Source organism: Pipistrellus kuhlii, unplaced genomic scaffold, assembly GCF_014108245.1.
Source record: "Pipistrellus kuhlii isolate mPipKuh1 unplaced genomic scaffold, mPipKuh1.p scaffold_m20_p_7, whole genome shotgun sequence".
Classification (NCBI taxonomy): Eukaryota; Metazoa; Chordata; class Mammalia; order Chiroptera; family Vespertilionidae; genus Pipistrellus; species Pipistrellus kuhlii.
Window position 1 is genome coordinate 12338240 of NW_023425573.1, and position 26966 is coordinate 12365205.

At 45.5% G+C, this 26966-nt stretch overlaps 1 protein-coding gene across 3 annotated transcripts in view; it reads left to right on the forward strand.

Moving 5' to 3' along the window:
• Positions 1–26966, forward strand: part of SATB2 (SATB homeobox 2) — a 168558-nt gene that overhangs the window by 56960 nt on the left and 84632 nt on the right. For all 3 annotated transcript variants that reach the window (XM_036421737.2, XM_036421742.2, XM_036421743.2), the window contains 3 exons: positions 15629–15755; positions 17481–17604; positions 26597–26699. In XM_036421737.2, the coding sequence (XP_036277630.1) occupies positions 15629–15755; positions 17481–17604; positions 26597–26699 (354 nt within the window). The remainder of the gene's footprint in view (positions 1–15628; positions 15756–17480; positions 17605–26596; positions 26700–26966) is intronic.

A 26966-nucleotide genomic window follows, 5' to 3' on the forward strand; every position in this document is an offset into this window, starting at 1 on the left:
CTTTCTAGACCAGTGGTTGGCTGTGTTTTCCAATGGTCTTAGGCTCTACAGCAGCGGTTCTCAACCTGGGGTCGCCTAAGACCATCGGAAAACACAGATATTTACATTACGATTCATTAACAGTAGCAAAATTACAGTGATGAAGTAGCAACGACAATAATGTTATGGTTGGGGGTCACCACCACATGAGGAACCGTATTAAAGGGTCACAGCATTAGAAAGGTTGAGAAAGGGTCACAGCATTAGAAAGGTTGAGAACCACGGCCGTAGCGGATTGTGAAGATCTATTAAGAGATATAAGACGTTGCTTTCTCGTTTGTGGTCTCTGCCTGCTCCTTTCCCTTCATTCTGCTCTCCTCGCTCCAGTCAGGAGTCACTGGGAAGGAGGTTTGTACAGAAAGAATGACAGTAAAAGGCACGGAAGGAAATGTATGCACAGCCGACTCTTTGTCCCCCTCTGAGATTGCACGTATGCTCAGCTTCCAAAACCAGTTTAAAAATAAGAACAATGAGGGCGGCTGCAATCTGCTTCCCTTCATACAGACTAGATGTGGCCCCGGCACCTGCAAGTGGCTCATATGGCCTTGCATTGGGTCTGATTAGTGTGAGCCCAGATCTTCTTTTCCATTAAAACGGGCACATGTTTGCTGGGCAGGAGCTGGCGGCAGAGGTGACATGCTCACTAGTAGCCAGGGGCAGGCCACACTGGGGCAGTTTCTCCGTGTGGCTGAGACACACTAGCTGGGCCTTCATGTCTTCCTCTGCTCTCATGTGGCTTCTCCCCGGGGACTTTGGGGTTTCCAGAAACTAGGGGGACTGTGACTTTCTTCTGTGCTGGGGCGACTTTGAAAGGTCGTTTTCCTCTGCCTCCCAAATGCAAATGCTATTGTTATTTTGTCAAACACATCTGTAGACCCTGCATTTGCAAGAAAAAAACCCTTAAATTGTCCAGAATAAATGTTTGAATAAGGGTACCTACTCTGGACAATTTTACTGCAAACAGTTACTTTGAATGCCCTGGGATGAAGCATTAATTATCTTCCCAAAAGATAATAGAGACAGCAGATATGGAAATTTCTAATGACTGTTATCAGACCAGGTTTTAAGAAAAATATTTTGATACTAATAATTGCACTTTATGGGAAAAGAGTAAATATATGAACCCAGCAGGGGCTGTATGTTCAGGAGCCACTCCCACATATTGTAGAATATATACGTTAAAGCAACAAATAACAAAAAGTGAAATAAACTGATCTTTTCCCCCGACATTTGACTTAGTGACCAGAGAACCAAATCAGTTTTTGAGATTTGTCTCTTTTCCTCTCTTTAAAGGTGGGAAGTTGATGGTGGCTTGATATTAGAATCAAAATAAAACACCACTCAAGATATTTTATTTTTATTGATTTCAGAGAGGAAGGGAGAGGGAGAGATAGAAACATCAGTGATGAGAGAGAATCACTGATCAGCTACCTCCTGCACGTCCCCTGCTGGGGTTTGAGCCCACAACCCGGGCATGTGCCCTTGACAGGAATCGAACCAGGGACTCTTCAGTGTGCAGGCCGATATTCTGGCTACTGAGCAAAGCCAGGCAGAGCAAGTTGAATGAAACATAAAACCACCTGATGCCATAGCCTCAGGCTCCTTTCCAGTCTTTTTTCGATTGGGACACAATAGAAAAGTCCAGTATTAGCTCTCATACAGCTTCTGCCTTCTCATCTTCCTAGCTGGTTTGGTTGTTTAAAGCCCTGAATAAAAGGAAGTTTTGCTTACATTTCCAGGGTCTCATGTGTCCATGGTTCCTAGGGAATTTCTTAGTGTTTATAATCAGATAATTTTGAGATTTCAGTTACCTTGATCTTAATTTTCAGCATCATGCTTCCTGAATGAATTAGATTTATTTACTTATGTGGGTTATGTTAGGGGCTCTATTTGGTTATATACAAATACATCTTTAAGGACAGGAAATTACTTATTTGGGAAGGCATATAAACAGTTTATGTCTTCTGTTTGGTATGATGGAAATGCAAAATTGATCTGTGCGTTTCTTACCTGTTTTAATAGTTGCGTTTCCGTGTTTCGTTAACATGAAGGAATCCCCGGGACAGTCACTGCGCGCTGAGGACTTGGACGTGAAGGGGAATGAGCACAGTTGCCTTTGCCCCGGCAGTGGTCCACGGAGCAGTCTGCGGGCAGCAGCTTTTGCTCTCTTAGTGAGAAGTGCAGTCGGCAGAATGATACTCAGTTAATAAAATCCTGATTGAGTCGTGTTTCCTCCTGTGGTTGATACGAAAGCCATTGTTTCCTTCACCAACTGGCAGGCCTGCATGGCCCTGAATTTAGAAGTTGTTTACTTTACTTGGAAAGTTTAAATAGGAGCTCTCTCTGAGAAGCAAAATGCTGGGCTCTTTGCTTTTCCTTCCTTCCTTCCTTCCTTCCTTCCTTCCTTCCTTCCTTCCTTCCTTCCTTCCTTCCTTCCTCCCTCCCTCCCTCCCTCCCTCCCTCCCTCCCTCCTTCCTTCTTTCCTTCCTTCCTTCCTTCCTTCCTTCCTTCCTTCCTTCCTTCCTTCCTTCCTTCCTTCCTTCTTTATTTCCCTTCCATCTACATTCTCTCTCTCTCTCTCTCTCTCTCTCTCTCTCTCTCTCTCTCTCTCTCTCTTTTATAGAAAAGTATAATTTTTAATGAAAGAGAAATCAATCTATCAATTCAATGTTGAGTTTATTTTCACCGTTTTGAAGGCAGTACTGAAAACCCGCACGGCTGGGGCCCAGAGCATTCAGACAGGGCTCTGCGGTAGAACATCAGGGCGTCCGGGGTAGGCTATCGGACATCTCTGGGCAGCATGGTTCCATGAGAAGATGGGGTGTGAGGATTTCATCTCCTCAGGCCTGGAGCTCTCCGTGCCTTCAGCAGTGTCTGGAGTATGTCTTGTGCTGGGTGTCCAGGGTGCCAAGACGTGGGCTCAGTTTTCCACTTATTGGGGGGAGGGGGGGAGCAGGAGGCTGGGACCGAGTCTGGGGAGGGAGCATCCAGTGAACCTGCCAAGTGAGCCAGTGCTGCCCATGGACCAAGGCAGAGAGGCCCCATCTCCCACCCTCTCTCCCTTTCTCCCTTCTTCCCTTTCTTCCTTCCTCCTTCCCTTCCTTATTTTTCCTCCCTTTCACTCTTCTTCCCTTTTCTCCCTCTCTCCTTCCCTCCCTTTCTTTTCTCCCTTCCTCCTTCCCTCCCCTTTTCCCTTCCCTCTCTTATTCCCTCCTTCCCTCCATATTCCCTCCCTCCTCTTTTCTTTCTCCCTGCTTCTTCCATTCTCCTTCCTCCTTCCCTCCCTTTCCCCATTCCCCTTCCTTCTTCCCCACCCACCCACCTATCCATCCCTCCCTCCATCCATCCCTCCATCCCTCCCTCCATCCATCTCTCCATCTCTCCATCCATCCATCCACCCACCCACCCACCCACCCACCCTGTGCAGCTTGGATCTAGTGGGGAGTGGACACCGTAAGCACTGCCCCCGCAGGGGGCTCTGGGATGCGCTGCTGCAGGGAGCAGGCGGTGAAATGCCTTGTTGGCGCTGCTCTCCGGTTTCGGCGCCTGAGAATGGTAAAGTGGGGCCCAGAGAGGAAGGGGCTTCCCCAGTCACTGAGAGGGGAGACACTCCGGGCCCAGGTTCTTTGACTGGGTCAGATGGCTTGCCATGTCAGCCATGACATTGAGAAGATTCACATTTTTGTTCAAGGAGACTTTCCCTTAAAAACATTCTAAAAAATGTTATGCTCACTCTTTTTCACGTTAACTTAGAATTCGTGGATGCCAGCATGTGTTTGTGCTGCATTTTATAATTTCCAGTGCAGTTTAGCTTATATATTTCATTGTAATCACCATTATGTGAGTCAGACAGGAGGGTTTTTTTTTGTTTTATTTTTTTGTGTGTTGCTTTTGCTTTTATTTTTATTTATTTAAAGGTTTATTTTTCAATTACCATTTACATTTCATATTATTCTACTATATAGTAGTTTCAGGAGTACAGCTTAGTGGTTAGACAATCTTCTCCCCCTGGACAGCTACCAGTCTGTTCTCTGTGTCTGAGTCTGTTTCTATTTTGTTTGTTAATTCATTTTGCTCTTTAGACTCCACATGTAAGTGGAATCCTAGGGTATGTGTCCTTTTCTGTCTGACTTATTTCACTCAGCACAGTGCCCTCTGGTCCATCCATGATGAAACGGATGGTAAGATTTCAGTCTTTGTTATGGCCTGGTAATGTTCCATTGTGTATATGCCCCAACTCCTTTCTATCCACCGTCTAGTGATGGACATGTGGGCTGCTTCCGTATCTTGGCTTTTGTAGATGACACTGCAGTGAATGTTGTTTTTGCTTTCCAATACCCGTTTTGTAGAAGGGAACTAGGGGCCTGGGAAGTGGAGTTGGCATAAGCATAGAGCTACAGCATCCGAGCCCAGAGCTAGACATCATGACCCAGGCTGCTGCTGCTGCTTCCACATGGCTTTCCTGTGACGGCCGTCAGGAGCCCACAATGGCCAAGGCATCCTCACGCTCACTGACGAGGTTGTATAAACAGTGAAACTGAGGTGACCCCGCCCTCTGGCCGTTTGTGGTCTGAATAAGGGAAAGAGTTCCTGACCTTTGTGTGTATGCAGGAAACCTTCCCCCCCGGCCTTCAGCTCTTCAGCTCAGGTCAAATCCTAAAAATGTAAAAAGAAATGTAACCCAGCGACGACGACTCCTAACTCCATTTCCTCCTCACATGCCCTGTCCCTCTCGTTTCTGGTCACTCATCCTACTGGACTGGGATGCGGATATTAGCTGGTTAGGTGGATAAAGGGATCTGGCGCCTGCCCTGCTTTGGAGGAAATTGAGTGGATTGAGCCCCATGCCCCGGGTCCTTACTGTTACCAGGCCACCTGGGCCATGCTTCCCCGCCTGGCCCACCCTCAGCATCCCCTGCGACCTCCCTTTTGGGCCTGGGTGTCTGAAGCTGGGGTGGGGGGTGGGGCACAGCATGGCCGCAGACATGACTAGGGATGAGCTTGGGACTCGACCACCCCATGTGACAGCTCTCAGCAGTTCAGCCCTTACTAAAAGGGAGGTTCCTGGGGGTGGGGAGAACAATTAATTGCGGACCTTGCTCTACCCTACAGATCATCCCTAACTTCTCAGCTACCAAGCACAGCCAGGCAGCTTTTCAGGAGTAATTGCTAACTGTCACCATTCAGTAGCCCATTGATCCTATATGGCATTTTCCTGACATAGCTGAATATTTTATTCTGACTCAAACAGTCCATTGTCGCTATTATTAAACAGTTATGGAATGGCTACAGATCTACCTTAGATTCAAGCTAAGAAACATTTGCCAATGGAGAGCCGCACGTATGTACTGGGCATCGTAATTATAGCCATTAAAATGGTAAGGTAGGGGAGATCAACCAAAGGCCTTGTATGCATGCATATAAGCATAACCAATGGACACAGACACCAGGGGGGTGAGGGCCTGAGTGCTATGTGGGGGTGGGGGGGCATTGGGGGATAAGGACCCATGTATAATACCTTAATCAATAGAGAAAACAAAAACAAAACAAAACAAAAAATGGTAGTACCATATTTAAAGGTTGAGTGTGCTGCCTTTCACATAACCTTTTCCAAAAATGGAAATTAAAAAACTTTCAAGAATTATTTTGAATGTAGAACATCTGATACAAAGAATGTGCTGCAAGTAAAAATTATTAAGATGTTCTTAGAGGAACCCAAAAATATCACATCGCATAAACAAAAAGCCAAGCAGAACTCCAAGCCATTCTGTAACAGTTACAGCCATATTTGCTTCCATGTCTTATAGTTTCTTAACAAATTACTGTGAAATCGGGTTAGTGGAAACATGAGTAAAAATGTACAACATAAGTCAGTCTACTTTTTCCTTCATATTATATGGCAGCATGTTCTTTGGTAATCAGCATGCCCATATAATGTGGCCCTTGAGGTCACGTGTTACATACCCTTAAATTATAGGGGGCAGAAGATGCCTGAGGGGCAGCTCTGGAGTATGATATTGGGAGCACGCAGGTGACGGGGTTTCCCAGGGTGTTGGGCCCGGGATGAGCCCCGGAAGGCCAGGTCCTTCCAGCCCCATCTGCAGAGAACACACACACTCATTAGGATGGGAACCGTGTGCGGCAACTGTATTTTTAGATCGTCCGTGGATACTGCCTACCCCAGAGGATGCAGAAACGCAGCTAGAACAGCATCTGCTAAGATGTAGCAAAGTCTGTGTAAAAGAGTATCTTTTCCCTTGTGTCTTGGATTATTGAAGATATTTTAGGGGGACAAATGCTAGAGGGAAATCTCTTTATGCAAATGTGTTTCTGAGTAGAAAGGAGGGAAAGAAGAGAGAAGTTTCTGTGCATTACCTGCCAAAACTGATCCTCTAAAAGCTTTTAGATAATGATTACACTACTAAACCGAGGACAATAACACAACACGTACCTGATGACATCGCTTTTAACCCGTGACAGGAGCTTAGAACAGACCCCAAATAATTTCTCATAACCCTTTTCTTGCTCATTTGTCTCATTCCCCGATGTCACGATCTTCAATGGCGCTCTTACGAAATAAATAGCTAAACAGCAACCATATTTTTTTCATATCCTGACCAATATTTTGGCTGTTTTTCAGAAGAATCAGAATTTTCAAAATTAAATAAAGGTTTCCAAAATGCCAGCTTCAGAAAGTTTTATTTAATTTGTGGAATAATTTTGTGTGTGTGTTTTTTTCAATAGGGTCTTTATTAATTTAGTCTAGTTACTTAGTGCTTATATTAAATAATCTAATAAAAGTCAGGGTTATAACATAACGTTTCCCAAATGTGAAGCTGCATCTATTTCATGAGACAAAAATCTTTTTTGCTGCAAAATGTAAAAACCATGTATAGAATTACAAGGCACCAAATTGTACTGTATATATATTTTTTATTAGAACATTTCTAGCGTAAGGGAGTAGTCAACTCAAGAAAAGATTGTCAGCTGTCTATCCCAGAGTTTGTGTATTTTTAAAATATATTTTATTGCTTTTTTTTTTTTTTACAGAGAGGAAGGGAGAAGGAGAGGGTGTTAGAAACATTGATCAGCTGCCTCCCGCACACCTCCTCCTGGGGATGTACCTGCAACCAAGGTACATGCCTGTGATTGGAATCTAACCTGGGACCTTTCAGTCTGCAGGCCGATCGATGCTCTATACACTGAGCCAGACCGAAAGGGCTATCCCCAGAGTTTATTCAGAAAGCTCTCTAACTTCATCTTTCAGTGTTTTACTACTAATAATGTTCCTGAGGATAATTTCCCCTGAAAGGTACAGATATGATTTAAGATAAAAGTTAGGGTTCTTAAAGAGTCAAAAACTACCTTGTTTGTGTTAGTCAATAATACCCACGTTGATGCAGGTAGAGGAGCAGCTGGAGTTGGGAAATAGCACATCCTGGGTGTGTATGCTGATTTTTAGATAATTTATCTAACAACATAGCCTCGGCATTTATTTGGAATCATTGAATTATTTATTTGTGCCCGGTGGTTTTCTTTTGTATGGTTATAAACACAAGATTAAGTGTATTGCAGGTTCCCAGACAAGAGTGCTGTTGAGGTCTCATTAACTTGTGGAAGTGATAATGGCCCTGGAATAATGTAAAATGCCGGAAGAACGCTATTTCATTTTCCATGTACTTTCACCCCAATGCGAGCCACGTGAAGCATAGACTTTAAAATCAGAGCAGAAGGAAGGTGAAGAAGAGCTGTGGAAAGTTGTGTCCGGCTGAGCTGAGCTGTGCATGAGAAAGGGAAATGGGTACACTTCAAGAAGCACTTTTGTCAGGCATTTTTTCCTCTTTTCTCATCGGAAAGTCTTTCCCACCACTGGTTTAATAGTACCATTGATGACTCTGTGCTGCTACAATTTGCTGATACACCACAGTCGGTCACAGGTTAATAATTCAATAAGCTGAATTATTACATGCTGCCGGGTAGGGGTTTCCCATGAACTGACTTGTGGATGAATAATCCTATGGCATGATGTTATAGGACAGACAGTTTTTCATTTCTTTAACAAAGCATGGCTGAACAACAGAAGAGTATATGTTGCCACATAGGGCCACGGCCACGGCCACGGCCACACTGAGGGGAGTGAACAGTTGCAATCGATGTCAGTTCTTCTGTTCTTACAAGGGGCCTCGTCACCAGTGGGTGTGGAAATAACACCGGGAGCCAGAAGCCCCAGGCTGAGTTACTCGGAGGCTGGCTTTTTTAATTTATTTTTTATTGATACTCCTTTGTGGAAATCTTTTCCAGGAAGTAATGAGATACAGAACCCCCAGCCTTTAGATATTAAAGCAAATGTCTCATTTTTTTTTTTTCCCCCAGACTGAGTTTTCACTTTGCTTTGAAAATTCATGTTCAAACATACCTGGGATAAAAGAATATTTTTCAATGAATTGCATGATCAGAATACTGCTGATCTCTTGGCGGGTTCCTATGTCTGTCTCACAATTTGATTGGTGGATTTATTTCACAATACACCCAATAGATACCTGTTTTATCAGCGTCTATCTATATGCCGCCGCACACGGAGAGAGTCATTTCTGTGCATTTCACGAGCTATCGGATGCAGGCCTTCACGCAGTACATGTTTCTCACATTAGAAGTACAGGGGATGAAATCTATCATTTTGATTTATTTTAGGAGTGGTTTCACTTAGCTATGTGTTTTGCAATAATAAACTCTACTCAGTGGTATAGGGAGAGCGTGTTACTGGGTTATCTCTGCATCTTTTCAATCTGTGCTGGAGACACAAAATAAAAACGTGTTGAATGAATGAAGGAATGATGACTGCTTAATGCAAACCCTTCTGATGCCCTTTGGATTATGTTGCATTAGACATGTTAGTTTTATTTCATTCTCAGAAGTCGTCAACTTCCTAAAAAGCTAAACATTGATGAATTATAATGTGTATTCTCATCACTCGTTTTTGCATAATTTGAGGTAAATAATAGTAATAATGAATGATGCATCTACTGAGAAGAGCATTTGATTTCTCTTAGATTATACACTAAAAAAAATATAACAAAAACAGGAGCACACACACAACTTGATATTTCTTTTTATGAAATGTCAGCTCTGTGACTGTGACAGACAGATTACTGCATCGGGAGAGTGAAAACTGGTTTCCGTTATTGCATCTTTTTAATTTTAGACAAAGATTGCCTCCGTTCCCAACCTAATTCTATGGCACTAATGGGAAATTTACCTACAATTGCGTTTTGTTATTTGGTCTAAAGACTCTGCACAAAGCGTGGATGGGTCCTCTGTATTGTAGTGAACAGATTTGTCTGGGTGTAAACAACTTTATTTATGCAAAGCTCCATTCAATCATGTTAGCATTTGTATGAATTTCAGCCCCAAAATAAAGGCCCATGATGTGCGACTCAGAGACCTTGAAACTGCATCTGTAGTCATCAGGCCTTTTCTCAATGTTTGCAGATGATAAATTCCTTAGAAATAGGAAGGGTGATGTTGGAAACAATGTTTATTTCTGAAATGGCACTGTTGTGGGAGACAGTGTTTTCCAGAGAAGCTCCAAGTCTAGCTGGCTTTTCTGGGCCCATCCCTTCCTTCCTCTTAGGTCTCATCTGCTTGGCTTAACCTCCAACATCAAGACCCCGCCTGGCAGGTGGCGGTGGAGGTGGATGGGCACGGCAGGTGGACGCCCATCCTGTGCCTGGCCATTGGCATGTGGGAGGAGTAAGGTGGAAAGCAGGGTGTAGTTGGCTCTGTAGCTAGGAAACTTGTCAGATGAGGCCCAGAGTCTCACCCTGACTATACCCCATTGGTGCCCTTGAAAAGTGGCTCTTCTGTGAGCTTCTGCCGGCTTCCAGTTAGAATTCCAACCCTCTGCTCTTCTCATGAGAATGAACTAGTGGATTAAAATAAACCACTTTGCCAACTGTACAATAACACAAGGGGATGGTGTGACAAAGTTAATCTCTTATAACACATGTGTCAAACACAAGGCCTGTGGGCCAAATCTGTCTCGCCAGGCCTTGCAATGTGGCCCGCACCGCGCTGTCATCACTGCACTCCGCTGTGTTTCCATCACAATGACAGTTTATGACTGTTCAGTAAACCATTCGGCCCGCGATTTAGGCTGGATTTTAGATTTTGGCCCCTTCTCTGATTGAGTTTGACACCCCTATCTTATAAGATAACCAGACAAACCAACAATATTTATTGTGCAGCCGTGTAGGGAAAGGATTACTTGAGGCTGGGTGGATCAGGGTTAGAATTAGCCTCGGGGCAGAATTGGAAGAATGTGTTTGACATCTCGCAGTGAATATTGGGGATCAATACTCCAGACAGAATGAGAGTGTGAGATGTAATTCCGAGAAGAAACAGGAATTGGCATCTATTGAGCATCCCCTGTGTGCCTGGCGGGGCTCAGGGTGTGGTATGTGTGTATGTGTACATCTATGTGAACATAATACAATCTAACTTAATCATAATTCATTTTTCTCATTTTCCAGATGGGGGTTTCAAAACCTACTCATAGAGTGTGAGCACTGGACATGTATCTGTATGTTTATAGTGACGCCATTTTTATTGGGATTTTTCCAAGGCCGTGAGCCAGTATCTCCAGGGGACCCGTTCTTCTCCCTCCTCCGCCAATGGGGTAGCATTTGCTGGGCGTGGTCTTCCTCCTGGGAGAGAGCCAGAGAGAGGCTGTCATTAGCACACCTGTCTGTATTACTGCAGCGCCTTCTCTCTTCCCTCAGAGTGCGTCCCTCTTTCAGTCCATCTGTACCCCAGGCTAGGTTCCTTTTCCTAAATTACACCCCAACCCCAGACTTTCAGGGATCCATTTCCCCTGACGTTGACTGAGCACTTGGTGTGTGCCAGCCCCAGTCCTAAATCCTAATGCTCATGTAAAGCCTCCTGGCAGCCTTGAGGGGTAGATGTTATGGTCCCATTTTACAGATGAGGGAACTGAGACTCACTGAGATGAACAGCCTGTTCAGAGCATACCAAGTGGGACCTGCACACACCTCTGACTCCAGGCCCTGTTCCTGACCTCTGACCCATGCAGCATTCTGCTGAGCCGGGCATTCAAGGCCTGGCAGACCTAGAGCCACCTCTCTCCCCATCTTCTCTCCTGATGTGCCTCACACGTGAGCTGCTGTGATGTAGAAGAGACTGAGGAGAGCAAGCTTGTGGTAATCTAAGGGAATCTGGGCTTTGTTCCTTCAGATCGCCAATTTCCCCATGAAAGGGTTGAAACTAGATTTCTTGGGGCGAAGGTCTGATGGATAAGTTGGAGGTGTACTCAGTACTTTTGGGGGAGCAGCCCTGAGGGGGAAGTGAGTGTGGAAGTCCTATTGCTAGATGGGGGGAGATCTGAATCTACTCGGGTGAAAGGGAAGAGGACCTTAAGGAGTAAGGGTGGAGGCGATGAAGAGGGTGGGAGGAGGGATATGATGGATGTCCAGTCCGCCTCTGTGATTTAATAATGAGGCCTTTTACAGGCACATGGCCAGATTGAAGAGGGAAAGGTGAGGAAGACGTAAAACTACCCTTGAGTCAATAGTTTTTAAAATAAATGGACTCTATCTTCTTTTTAAGAAGCATTAAAACTGTCTCAATAATGAGTGTACACAATTGTGGAGATGAATCACATCCAGGCTCTGTGCTAAAGGCTTTCCGTTTATTCTGCATTAGAGGTCAGTACTTTTATTGTTCCATTTTACAGGTGAGAAAGTTGAGGCGTGGAGGTAACTTGCTGAGTCTGCATAGTTAGTAGGTGGGGGAGCCCAGATGTGAACGGAGGCAATTTGACTTGGCAGCTTGTGTTCCTAGTCATTGTGCTATCGCCAGTGGTCGGCAAACTCATTAGCCCACAGAGCCAAATAGCAACAGGACAACGATTGAAATTTCTTTTGAGAGCCACATTTTTTAAACTTAAACTTTTTCTAATGCCACTTCTTCAAAATAGACTCACCCAGGCTTTGGTATTTTGTGGAAGAGCCACACTCAAGGGGCCAAAGAGCCGCATGTGGCTCTCAAGCCGCAGTTTGCTGACCACAGTGCTATCCTGCTTCCCAATTTGATGATTGAACTTGTCCTGCAGATTTCAGTGGACAACCCTGGAAGAGATGCATCCGTTAAGAAGTTTTCCTGCTTCTTAAAAAGAAGAGAGTCCATGTATTTAAGAAAAACATTGACTCAAGGATATTTATACGTCTTCATTCCCTCTCCCCTTTTTAATCTGATCCTGTGCCTGTAAAAGGCCTCATTATTGTAAATCACAGAGGGGGACTGGGCTTATATAAAATCCCAATTTGATTTCCTCGATTAATACTCGTCTCCTCGTCCAAAAAACATTTTTGCCTGTTTTATATCAGAGAAGGAAGAATGTATCTAGGGAATGTATTCCAGAGGGTTGCGTGGGTCCGAGTGGCTTGCACCGGCGGGGGGAACAACCTTATGGACCCACTGTCCTAGCAGGCCTCCCCCCTGCAGAGCTGGGCACACAGTTGAGCACAGGACAGGCTCCCAGGCCTGGGGAGGTAGTGAGTAGGGTGTACATGCCACTGCCCGTCGCCCGAAAATAGCTCTTCCGTCAGCAGCTCCCGTCTGAGGCAGACCAACCTGAGGCAGCTGCTGGCGGCAGAGGCACTGCGTGTGGTGGGGACACCTGTGTGTGTCTAATTCCAGCCCAAACAAGTCTCCTTCTGGCTCCCAATGCGGGGAGAGAATTTACCTACACGAGGCTACTATTTTCAGCAGAGTGATTTGTCTATCATTCCCTCCTCCTTCACCTTTTTTTTTTTAAATGTATAATTTACATAAAAAGAAATATATGCATATTGTTGGACTTTACGAAATTTGACAACTTTTATACCCTGGCAACCGCCAACCCAAACAAGAGAATTCTCTTCTGTCCCTTCCCAGTCAATTGCCCCTGCCATCCAGCCAACCACTTTCTGAGGTTGAGCTCTTTCTTAGATTAGTCTTGCCTGTTTTGCATTTTATGTGAATGAAATCATACAGAAATAGTATGTTGTTTCTGGCTGCATTGTGGTTTATTCTTTTTTTAAAATATCTATTTTTATTGATTTCATAGAGGAAGGGAGAGGGAGAGAGAGAGAGAGAAAGTGAGAGAGGGAGAAAGAGAGAGAGAGATAAATATCTATGGTGAGAGAGAACCATGGATCGGCTGTCTCCTGCTTGCCCCACTCTGGGGATTTAGTCCGCATCCCCGGGCCTGTGCCCTGACCGGGAATGGAACCATGACCTCCTGGTTCATGGTCAATGCTCAACCACTGAGCCAGCCGGCTGGGCGTGGTTTACTCTGACAGTGGAATCCTACCCAGTAGAAAGGAGTGGACAAGGACACATCCAACAGCATAGATGCATCTCTTCTGGGGGTGTACATTGAACTCTGCAAGATTCATTCGCCTTGTATTATCTGTGCATCCGTGGTCACCGAAATGACCCACACAGTCAGCTTCTGCTACTTGCCTTTCATCGTGCCTGGTGGCCAGCTGCGTTTTCACCCCCCTTGCATCTCTGACGATAAAATATCATGTCTTTATTCTTTTTCTTTTTCTTTGTAAAATGTATTTTATTGATTTTTTACAGAGAGGAAGAGAGAGGGATAGAGAGTTAGAGACATCGATGAGAGAGAAACATTGATCAGTTGCCTCTTGCACACTTCCCCCCGGGGATGTGCCCGCAACCTAGGCACATGCCCTTGACCGGAATCCTTGAGTCCACAGGCTGACGCTCTATTCACTGAGCCAAACTGGTTTCGGCTAAAACATCATGTCTTTAGAACATGGCCAATTTGTACTCAATGATCATGACTCTTAAAGGAATTTGACATCGTGGAGTGATTCTCTTTTAAAAGGAAATAGGTTGGACAGGTGACACGGCATCTTCCTAGTATTCCCACGTGTCAGAAGGAGTAGAGGCAGCGAGGAGGCAGCCTCTGCCCCCCATGGTGGCTGTCCGGCGGCCGGGATGTGCATTTCATGGCTCCTGCGTGCTGCGCGCTTCTCATTGTCACGAGAGGGAATGTCAGCACAACGATCCCCACAAGAAAACAGCTTTTCTTGGCAAGTGGGACATGACTGGAGGAGCCAGCTCTGGAGACATACGGTACCATGAATGAGAGCTGTGTTCCTTTATTGGAACCAAGTCCAGGCACTATTTATACTGCAGCATATTCAGCACCAGATTGTTCAATCTTAATACTGAAACAGTGCATCATTTTAATATTTTTGTTCTGTTTACCCCCTGTTTTCAAGCATGATGTCAAGCATTGCGCACTCGTTTACTTCCTCTTGGACAGGACGTGGCCTGACCAGGCAGTTCATGTCCTATGATTGGGGTTTTACCCCATGGTGACAAAGCGTCATTTTGTGAAGCGTTTGAACATTCACCTGAGTATGTAGGTGTCCTCTCTCTCTGATGATAAAAAATAAGTATTTTTTGGAAGAACAGTGTAGTTGGACTTACCTGTATTGCTGTGTTACTTCTATCACTAATACATGCCGAGAGAGAGAGAGGGAGGGAGAGAGAGAGAGAGAGAGAGAGAGAGAGAGAGAGAGAGAGAGAGAGAGAGAGAGAGAGAGAGGATTTCTAATGGCCTGGGACCATTTGATTTTTCAAAGCACACAAATAAATTTTTCTTTGCTCTGTGTTTGTGAAATGAGTTTCTCTTTAATGTAATGTGTGGCTCAGTGGTTGAGTGTCCATTACAAACCAGGAGGTCACAGTTCCATTTCCGGTCAGGGCACATGTCTGGGTTGCAGGCTTGATCCCCAGTAGGGGGTGTGCAGGAGACAGCTGATCAGTGATTCTCTCTCATCAGTGATGTTTCTCTCTCTCCTTCTCCCTTCCTCTCTGAAACCAATAAAAATTCTTTTTAAAATAATAAAAAATAAATAAAAAGAATTGAGGAATTAGAAAAGAAGGAAGTTGAAGGCATGTCTGCTGTTTTCGATCTGTGATCAGTCCCTGTGCTGTTGGCGAACAGCCCCTCTGCCGGGTGCAGTGCCGTCTGGACATGACCTCGAACTGCTCCGTCAGCTCTGAGCACCCCTCACCCGGGGCTCACATGGCCAGGATGTGACGGTGTCTGTGCCGAGCCAACACGCAGGCATTCGCCTGTCCAACTCCAAACCAGATCTCCTATTTACTTAAGGCTTGCTTGCTTTTTTCCTTCCCTTTCTGGTCTATGAAATCAGCAGTCTGGTATATTTAGCCTCCGTCTTAAGTTAGAGTGTGAACCGAGACTTTGGGGGAAGGAAGTGTCCTTATGGTTTCCTAAGTAATTTAAGAAACCGGAAAACATGAAATAAGCCGATTGTCCGTGATTGAACCGCATCCCTTTCTCCTCCTCCCCGGAGAGTCAGCTTCCTCCCCTGCGGGCCAGCACGAAACGGATTATGGCCCTGGGTTATAAAATTTCTCCCGGCGGGGCCCTGCCTGTTGACTGGGGAGTGACCTCCTTAACCGTGAGCAAACAGCGGCGGGTTTAATAAATGGCAGATAGGTGTTTATGGTGTTTTTCTTCCCTGCGCAGGAATAATCAAGCTGGGGAGGTGGAACCCGCTGCCCCTCAGCTACGTGACCGACGCCCCCGACGCCACGGTGGCCGACATGCTGCAGGATGTCTATCACGTCGTGACGCTGAAGATCCAGCTGCAGAGGTGGGTCTGCACGTCTGCCCTGTGTCCCGGCCGTCAGGGAGTCACCGGGCCCAGCGAGTCCCTCTGCGCTAGTGGGGTGGGGGTGGGGGGCAGGGAGAGAGCAGACAAGGAGAGGCTTCCCCAGGCATCTTTATGGTCCACATTCCAGCCGGGTGAGGGTTTGTTTTCAGAAGCAGTGGAGTGGCAACCGGGGGAAGGGAAGCTGACAAATCATTACAGATCTGCGGCCCATCAGGGGCGCTTCCCACCGCCCTGCACTGCTGCGCCCTCCCGGTGAACGCTCAGCGCGTGGGGTTGGAGATGAAACACCCCGAGGTCTCAGTGTGCGTGCTGAGGGATGAGCTTCTGCCGGTGGGAGAGACTTGTTCAAAAGACACCGGCACTGGGCGCCTCTTCCCCTCTTCTCTCTGAGCCACAGAGATTCAGGGAATGGCTTCTGTCTCTCTGCACCGCACCCCCTCACCTCTCCATGCAGCATCCAGAACCAGTGGTGCCTCTGTCGAAGGCCCCAGAGGCGCTCTGCAGAGCCTGCTCATGGCCATGCCTGCGAGTCACGTGATTTCAGCAGCGTCCTGTAGTGTGAAGGCTTTTGGGGAATTTGTGCTCTGACAGGCGCACGGATGCTTTGGTGTCTTCCCTCAGGTGCCCTGTTAGGGCGAGGAAAGCCACACCTCCGCATTGTGGTGTGGGAGTGAAGGTTCAGCCTTTAAACTTCAAGTCTGATGAGCGTTGCTGGACGTTTAGCCTTCGGAAGGCCCAGTCATTCCATCGAAAAGTCAAATGGTCCAAATACATTTTCAGAGAGGAAGGGAGAGGGAGAGAGAGATAGAACCATCACTGATGAGAGAGAATCATTGATTGGCTGCCTCACTACTTCCTTCAGAAGATTAGGGAAATCTTACTTTTTTTTAAAGAAATATATTTTATTGATTTTTCACAGAGAGGAAAGGAGAGGGATAGAGAGCTAGAAACATCGATGAGAGAGAAACATCGAACAGCTGCCTCCTGCATACCCCTCACTGGGGATGTGCCCACAACCAAGGTACATGCCTTTGACCGGAATTGAACCTGGGACCCTTCAGTCCGCAGGCTGACACTCTATCCACCGAGCCAAACTGGTTTTAGTGGAGATATTTTAAACATTAGCAGTTTTTCATATCTGAAGGGACTTTTTTTCCCAGGCTGATGTGTGCAATGGCTGGTCCCTGTCAGGCCCCAGAGAAGCAGTTTTCTGTTCCCCTTCCCTATGTGGGGCCCACAACCAGTTGCGTTCTTTAGCAGTTTTAATTTCTAAAAAATTTCCCTCTCCCTTCCTCTTTATTTTAAAGAGGAAGGGAGAGGGAGAGAGACATAGAGACATCGACGATGAGAGAGAATCATTGATTTGCACGCCTACTGAGGATCCAGCCTGCACCCTGGGCATGTGCCCTGACCAGGGATCAAACCATGAACCTGGGCGTTAAGAGCATGCCTTCTGGAGCAGATGGATTTGGATTCATGTCTTGGCTTACAGCCTCTGTGATCTCACCTTTATGAGCCTGTTTCTTTGTTAAGTAAAACCAGGATAGAAATAGTTCTAAGTCATTCGTCGACGCTCAACCACTGAGCCACACTGGCCAGGGCCTTAGCAGTTTTCCTAGTGCTGCCTGGGGCCGGAGGGGACCATATCTCTGCAGCCAGGCCCTTCGTTAAGGTTTGCCTGTTCCTTCTCGCTGTGTTTTCCAGTTGCTCGAAGTTGGAAGACCTGCCCGCGGAGCAGTGGAACCATGCCACCGTCCGCAATGCCTTAAAGGAACTGCTCAAAGAGATGAACCAGAGCACACTAGCCAAAGAATGCCCTCTCTCCCAGGTTAGTATCCCGGGGATTCTGAGGGGAATGGGGGATGCTGTGGGGGGGCCATCCTGCAGGAGGGCACACCTGCTCCCACAGCTGTGTTTTATTTCTAGAGTCACACTGCATTTTGGGTGGAAAGCTATGGAAATTATGATGCTTTTTTGTGTGTGTGGCATAGAAGATAGAGTTACTGAAAGCTTTGATGCAATGGGAGTGTTTTAAAATCTTTGACTTTTACAATCTATCTATCCATTTGTATTCTAGAAGGTAGGTAGCAGTGTCTCCATTTTATAGGTTGAGAAACCTAGGGAGAAGCCCTCTACCCACCTAAGCTTGCTCGGCTGGTGAAGTGACAGGCTGAGCGTCACCTGCCAGAGCCCAGGTCCCAAATCACTGCATTGCCTGCTCAGTGGAACGAGTTAGCCTCGCCCTACCCACCTTTATTTGTTCATATTTATTTATTGTCTAGCAGAGAGAGGTGGTTAAACTATACACATTTGTCAGGATTTTGTAGTGACTTCGCCAGGTGGAAGTGCAATGGGAGAAAAAGTGATAATGCATTTTTAGTGACCTGGTCATAGATCAGAACAAGAGACTGAGAGGATCGAGGGGAGAAGCAGCAGAGAAAAGGGCTGCTTGTCCATTGTGTCCATGGGCAAGGGCCCGCTCTGTGGAACAATGAGATATCATGTTGATGGCCAGAGGCAGTGGCTTAGAATCGAGGTGACAGGAACGCAGGTTGACACTAGTTAAAGCCACTCCTGGGAATCCACTTCCTGGTGTGAGTTGTTACACTTAATGTAAGACAGTAGGTTACTTACCTGCCTGTGAAGTTCACGGGAAGGTGATGGGAACCGTGAAACTGGAGCTGTGTTCTCAGATGATGGCGTCTTGGGGAGACGCAGGGAGCTGGTGGTTAAGAGCATTCCTTCTGGAGGCACAAGAATCTGATTCCTGTCTTGGCTTACAGGCTCTGTGACCTCACCTTTATGAGCCTGTTTCTTTGTAAGTAAAACCAGGATAGAAGTACCCTGTTTCCCCGAAAATAAGACAGTGTCTTATAATAATTTTTGCTCCCAAAGATGCGCTAGGTCTTATTTTCAGGGGATGTCTTATTCTTCCATGAAGAAGAATACAGTACACATTTATTGTTAAATGAAAAGAAAGGAAATTTATTACCTGTATACGGTATGGTAGTACGGTAGTTGTCAACACAAACCAGACAAACTGCGAATCCTACAGTATCAAGAATTTACTCATTTATTCAATGACAATCATGTCATCATCTGGAACATCATCATAACAATCCAATTCCTGAATTTCCTGGTGAATTTCTTGTGACTCCATTTCTTTCAGAATCAGTGGACCAAATCTCTCATGTTTAGCAATAGCATTCTGAGACAGAGCGTAGGGGGGCCTTATTTTCGGGGGGTGCCTTATATTTCACTCAGAAGGAAACCTGTAAGTAGGTCTTATTTTCGGAGGATGTCTTATTTTCGGGGAAACATGGTAGTTCTAAGTCATGGACTGAGGAGGGAGGGAGATAAATTCCATAAATGTGGGATTTGGCCTGTGACCTGGTGTGCCAAGATGTTCTCGGAACAGTCCCAGCTGTTAGGATGGAGACATCGTATTGTTGGTGTGGACAATTTTTATGTGTCTTGGGGTGTACTTAAGTATTTAGACCCTCTGAGACAAATCATACTGTTCATGCTTTTGCTCCCAAAATACCAGGGAGGCATGCATTGGAGTAGTAGCAGCTAGACAGAAAGGGTGGCGCACTAGCACTCTACCTGCTCTTGAAATCATTGCACAGGTTGGTGAATGGAATGAGTCAATCATGCCAGATCCATCTTTATTTTATTTATGGAGCCCTTCCCCTGTCTAGTAGAGAGAGAGAGAGAGAGGTGGTCTTTGCATCATGCACATTTGTAGGGATTTCATAGTGAATTCGCCAGGTAGAAATGCATTGGGAAAAAAAGCCCCACCTAACCATTCTCTCTGTGACTCTAGATATGCTTTGAGTTATATATATATATATATATATATATATATATATACATACATACATATATATATATATATATATATATATATATATATATATATATATATATATATTTGGTGGTAAAATACATATAACATGAAGCTTATCTTTTACACCATTTTTAACTTTACAATTCAGTGTCATTAATTACATTCATGGTGTAGTGCCACCATTCCCCTCATCTATTGCCACACTTTCCATCATCCCAAAGAGAAAGTCTGTGTCCATGAAGTTATAATTCCCCATGCCCTCTCCTCCACAGTCCCTTGTGCCCCTCTTCCGTGAATGTGCTTGTTTTGGCACCTCATCAAAGTAAGATCATAGAATAATTGTCCTTTTGTGTTGGCTTATTTCAAGCATGTAGATATGTTTTCAAAGCTCTGTCCCATATCCCTAGTTGAGGTTTTACTGTCAAGTATTTGTGGAACAAAATGACTGACTGAAGTCACTGAGCTGGGGACACGTGACTGGATTTCCAGTGTGATGGTGGAATAGCATTGCTGGTCTTCTTTAGAAATAGGCTATAAGATAATCATTTCTGTTACCCCCAGCAAGCATGGTCCATTTGGGGATCATGAAAGGACTAACTTAAATGTGCCATATGCCAACATAATCGGGTGGTGAAGTCAGGCAGCCCATTGGGTCAGGAGAAGAAAACCAGTGGATCATGTCTCATCTGCAGACGAGCAGGTCATAACTGCTGGGCCAGTCTTGTGCGAACCAGTTGCCAATTGTCTATTTCATTGAATTTCAAATTGTGTATGAAGTGAGGATGCACCTTGTCTTGAGGTAACCAGCTTTCAGTTGTTATTTTCATGCAAAGCTGTTTTAGTTTGAGGACCAACCTCATGAACTCATGTTGACGGAGGCTCTGACAGCTGAGTGGGTGATTGAGGTGGCCATGTGAAGTGATTGCATGGAGGGGAGAGAGCCGACGTCCATTGACCCCACATCTTGTGTTAGCACTCTTCCACGCATCATCTCCCCCAATCCTTACACCCATCCGAGGCAGGTGTTCACACCCCAGGTCCTCCGAGGAGGGGCCGCCATCCGATAAGCAAGCCTCTCCATGGTTATTTCTTTGGAGGGAAGCTCTCACGTGGAGGCTTCTTACACCCCAAAGCCCAGAGGAAGTGGTTCTTTTAGTGCGGATGGTAACAGTTTTCCACTCGGATCACATAGCTCAGAAAGGGCTGGGAAGCGATGGTGGGAGGCTGCCGAATGACATCAAATGAATTTTTCATGACCAAGTAATTCCTCCACATCAGGTTTTTTTTTTCTTTACCGTACTTCATTGAAGTATCCTTATAATCTCACTAGAGGCCTGGTGCATAATATTCGTGGATTGGGGGAGGGGGTCCCTCAGCCTGGCCTACACCCTCTCGCAATCTGGGACCACTAGTTCCTAACTACTCACCTGCCTGCCTAATTGCCCCAACCATTCGCCTGCCTGCCTAATGGCTCTTAACTGCTCGCCTGCTTGCCTGATCATCCCTAACTGCCTCTATCTTCACCCCCACCGCTGTGGCTTCTTCCGGAATGATGTCCAGAAGGTCATTCGGCTGTCCAGTCTAATTAGCATATTATACTTTTATTATTATAGGTGTTCAGTATGTTATTTAGCATATCACAGAGCAGCATGAAGAAGCCGAAAATGAGCAATGAATGCATGTATTATTATTTGCCTGCATCGTGCTTTGTCCTGCAGGTTAGGTGGGCAAAGAGGCCGGAGATGCTGGCTTCTCCCTTATTCTGCCACTCTTCTTGCTAAACAGGGCATTTGCCCTGGCCGAATGTCTAACCATCCACTTTGCTTTTAAAATGTTCTTTTTTAGAGCAACTGTATTATGTGTCTGCAGATTGGCTACTCTTATTATAATGTTCCTGTTCAAACAAATCTTATCGAGCCAAGGGGAAGGCAGTGAAGAATAGATGATTCTAGTATCTTCCTCTTTTGGGAGAGGGAGAGGGGAACTCGATCTTTCTAAGTGTCTTGTACAGATCATCTTAATGCATGACTATTGTTTTGCTTTTCCTTTTAAGTTTGAATCTCTAGTTTTCTCTGAGTCTAAACTGAATCCGCTCATAGAAGGGGCCTGAGTCACACCGTTGTTTTACGTTCTAACACCTGTTTCTTACTTTGTCTGAAGAATTGATTTCAGTGTCCAGTGTTGAGTGTGTGCTAGCAGATGGAGGTGTTGTGGAATCTGTCCTTCCTTCATTGATTAGCTTCCCTTTTTAAGAGACCCATGATACAGTGGGGCCTGGTAGTGGTGTCTCTTTGTGGGGCTCCCCATTGCTTTTTGATTTTGGAGAAGATGCTACATTCTGAGCTTCGTGCCCTCAATTTGAAAATTAGAACCTTAGTTCTAAGCACAGGTGACATCTGTTCCCCGGCTAGTGAAAAAGCACACGGATGTGGTTAACATTTGTCTGAGGAACCTACAACAAAATTTCTTTTTAGATAAGGCCATCTACTTAGCTCTTATAAGTACTATTAGCGGTATTATTATATGCTTTTGCAATTTGGCATAGTGCAAATTCAAATGAGCTAGTAAACTTTGGAGTAGCTAATTCTGGTATATTTCAAATTCTCAAATACCTCCTTTTATTAAAAAAAATAAAAACAAAAACCCAAAACTTGCAAATACTAGTGGCAAATGATGTGTCAGAGTGACTGCAAATGAGGACACTTTGATTATATGCCCCATCCACAGTCTCCATATTTATAATCTCACTATTAATTACAAAGAGGTCTGGAACATCCAGAACATTTTTGTAGTTGGCAGGACATGTTAAGCCTTCCTACTTATTTTAACACATAATATTTTCCCATAAAATAGCTGTGGTGGATCAGAGTCCATGTGATGTTTATGTCTGTGACCAAGTGCCTGAAAGGGCTGCTTTGACTTCCCATTGTACGTGTGTCCTCCCCATTCTTTCTTTTCACCTGCACCATGCATCACGAAATGAGCTCAGCCCCAGCCAGTTTGGCTCAGTGGGAAGAGCGTTGGCCTGCGGACTGAAGGGTCTCAGGTTTGATTCCGGTCAAGGGCTCATGCTTGGCTTGTGGGATGTGCAGGAGGAAGCCAATCAATGATTCTGTCCCATCATTGATGTTTCTCTCTCTGTCTCCATTTCCCTTTCTCTCTGAAATCAATAAAAATATATTTTTCAAAAAAGAAGAAATGAGCTCAGTATATGCCAAGTCACTTTAATATAACCCTTCCTAAAGCACAGCCCTTTGTTTAGCCAACACAGAACGTCACACTTATCTTTTCAACTTGTATCACCATTGCGTTATGTGGACACAGACACTCAGGGTTTGGTTGCATTCTGGATTGGAAGAGATCCTGTTCATTGATCGGGAAGGAGTGGGGATCCTCAAAGTTCTGTGGTTGCTCTGAGAACGACTGGGAAACATAAAAGAGCAACGCAAACTGCAGAATTATATACGTCTCCGAAAAAGCAGTAAATGGAAATTAGATCTTTTTGGCAGGGAAGTAGGTGGGAGAGATTTTATTCATTACTCATTCCATTCTGCAGCAACTGCATCTCATCAGGTCTAACATGCTGCTGACGGTGAGATGCGCCTGGTTTCAGGGGCATTACGTGTTTAAGGCATGTGGCTGGAGAATGGTGAGATGGGCAAACCCAGGTTCAAGGGCCGGGCCCTCAGAGAACAGGCTTCCTTGAAAGGCCGCCTGTGCAGTGTCTGCGTCGGCCCCCTGCAGTGTTGTTTATAAGGAGTTAAGTTTTGATTATTTTTTTAAAAGTTGACATTAACCTCACGTTGACCTTGTAGTATGTGTCCAGAATATTTTAGTGAGAACTAGTAATTCAGACCTGGGCTATGAGAATATAACAGTGTAATGTAGGGTTAGGGCATGTTCATGTTTGAAACAGAATAAGGCATAACATGTCCTTGTATCTAAAACATCCCCAGAATGTACCTCTTCTGTCTTGAAAGCTCTCCAGGGAATTATACAAACTTATATCAGTAAAACGTCTCTGAGTGTCAACTATGTGTAAAGACCTGTAGAGAATTAGTAGAAATAAAATTTGCCACACATTGGAAGAGATCTTTCAAGCGACTAAATATTCCCATTAGCTAGGAAGCTCCCTCCCTCTCTCTCTCTCTCTCTCTCTCTCTCTCTCTCTCTCTCTCTCTCTCTTTTTTTTTTACCACTCATAGTTCCTTTGCTCTGTTCACAGCTTCACCCTGTTTATTTTTTATTTTTTAAATATATTTTATTGATTTTTTACAGAGAGAAAGGGAGAGAGATAGAGAGCCAGAAATGTCAATGAGAGAGAAACATCGACCAGCCGCCTCCTGCACACCCCCCATGGGGGTGTGCCCTCAACCAACATACATGCCCCTGACCAGAATCGAACCTGGGACCTTTCAGTCCGCAGACCGATGCTCTACCACTGAGCCAAACCGGTTTCGGCCACTCTGTTTATTTTTTGTTCTGTGATCAGTGAAAATGAAAACCCATGTATCATTCTCTGGGGAAGAGAGCAGATCTGGTTGAGTCTCGGTAGTCACCTCCTTTTTGATTGAGAATGAATGTGCTTCCAGCGTAGGACCTGGTGACAGAGCCATAGAAACCCGGGTGTCCATCTCCTCGCCATCTGGGTCCACACTGGCGTTGGGCTGAGTCAGGGAAGGTGCCTGTGGAGCAAAGGTAGAGCATGAAGGCGGGAACATGTGGACATGTGGACGGTGTGGGGCCGGGTGATCGGGGTTGTGGCCCATCTTAGGGCGGAGGAGGTGAGGTCCGAGCAGGGCCTGTGCTCCTCTCCACCTCAGTCTTGCTGTTGCAGCTGGAAAGGGAGCAGCCATCTGAAAGGCGTTTTCTGGGAGACTGGCGCTGGCCCTCTGAGCTCTGCTTTGCTCTGGATGTTAACTCCCTTTGCAGTGGGAGGCTTAGCACCGACTTCTGCGTGGCTGGTAGCCTTTGGGGGTGGGGATAGCATCCCTGAAGACAGCCTCCAGAGACGACCGTCCACAGCCAGCAGGGTGGCGGGTGCCTCTGCTATGAGGCGGCCTTCACGTTAAATCGTTCGTTATTATGACATTTCACTTTGGCATTTTAAAATTCCATCGCTGCCCCTTTTCATCTGTTATATCCCAGTGACTCAGCCATCCCGCATCAGCTCTGTGGTAGACAGGAGGGAGGAAGAGAAAATTGAAACCGACACAGTCACTTCATCCCAGGTCTGGGTATCTCAGACCGGGACAGAGAGAGCAGCTCAGCCAGAGGGCACCGGCCCAGCTAGGATACACTCCTTTCCCCTTTGTTAATAGTACACACAGCAGACACCCCTCTGGAAGATTTGGGTCCCAGGGATCCTCCAGGGCAGCGGGCAAGGCCGAAAGTTCCGCAACCCACTCAGGTGCTCCTGGCCCTTGGTGCTCCGAGGGCTGTGCTCAGATCCTGAGACTGAGAGTCCTGCTCGTTATTTCCCCTTGGAGAGCAGAGCTGTCATTTAGAGATCAGCAACCAGGGGAGGATGGCCATCTGCTCTGCAGAAACAGGGGTTTCTGGGAATTGAATTAAGGCCCCTCCCCCACCAGGGCTGCACACCCAGTGGAAGGTGGGCTCACAGAGGGCGTCGTTTCCAGAAGGCTGTCCTGCAGGCCTGCTGCTGGCACTGGATCCTCCTGGCGAAGAACGTGCCATCACCTGGGTGTACCACCCTCCTTTTAAGCACAGCCACTCTGTAGAAATGCCATGAGATGCCCTAAAGTTTCACTCAGCTGCTTTGTATCTGGGGTCCCTGATTTAGAGAAAGATGAGCCCAGGGTGGAATAGAAAACCTTCAGATAACCTGAAATTGTTTATGTCCACTTGTTTTTAGACAGAATTTGCAGCAATAAAACCGATTTATAAAACATACACATGTCCTATCACACTCACTGACATGTAAGTTAACATTTGCCACCAACTCTGGCCAGACATGGTCTATTGCCTGGAAACACAGCTGTGGAGAATTCAGGGTGTGTGATCATCACTTTAATTGTCCGGTGGGAGATAGGTTATGTCCCCCTTCTCTTGCTGCCACAGTCACAGAGGAGGAAGGGGAGGCACTCAGGAAGGCTTAGCTTGGATTCATTTTTGGTTGAAACCTAGCACAAGTGTTAGGCTGAGCTTCCCTGGCTCCAAAATAGCACTGCTAATTTTTTCATCGGGTGAATTTTCACACCAGTGCTAATCACACGTTTCTATAAATCATATTAATTTAACTTATTTCCCTAAACGTTGTTCTGCAGCGGGCAGCACGGATGTTCCCTGGCTCTTGGCTCCGTGTGATCGCTGCCGCCGGAGAGGGAACAGGCGCCTCTGGAAGGCGTTGTCGGGTGACGGAGGCTTAGGGGCTCACCTGGCGCTCTGGCTCCTACATCCCAGCTGCTCTCTCCCTGGGCTCCCGCCATGCCTGGCCTGCCCTCCGTCTTTGACACTGCCCCTTACACTTTGACAAGCATTAGTTAAAGGGATAGTAAATTTAGGTAATCACACCTTTTTTTTTGGTTAATATATTTTTATTAATTTTAGAGAGGAAGGGAGAGAGAGAGAGAGAGAGAGAGAGAGAGAGAGAGAGAGAGAGAGAGAGAGAGAGAGAGAGAGAGAGAAACATTAATGATGAGAGAGAATCATTGATTGGCTGCCTCCTGCACACCCCCTATTGGGGATCGATTCCACAACCCTGACATGTGCCCTTGACAGAATCGAACCTGGGACCCTTCAGTCCGCAGGCCAACACTCTATCCACTGAGCCAAACCAGCTAGGGCTAGAGAATCATATTTAGTGTTTAATAGTGTTTGCAGAAGGGTGAGTCCTTCCAATTTAAAAGACAAAGGAGATTGGTGTGTGCCATAGTGTGCCCTTTCTTGTCCCTAAAAGGGAGGAGTATTCACATTTATGAAAAATAACTGTGTTTTTTTTTCTTTGCAGAGTATGATTTCATCCATTGTAAATAGCACATATTATGCCAATGTGTCAGCAACCAAGTGCCAGGAGTTTGGGCGATGGTATAAGAAGTACAAGAAGATTAAAGGTAAACCTTTTATTTTTGAAGCCCTGTTTTCAGTTTCTTAGGCTAATGAGTTGTTGCTTCTTTGGAATTTATGCTAATTTTAGGAATACTTTTAAACTCACATTTTATATAATTTTTAATAAGGCAATATTCTTAATACTTCCATCAAGAGATCCAAATTGACTTTCTTAAAACTAAGATGGTATTAAAACTAAAAGTAAAATTCTTTTTTTGTTGTTGTACTGTTTTGTTAATTCTCACCCAAGGATATCTTTTTGTTTTCATTGG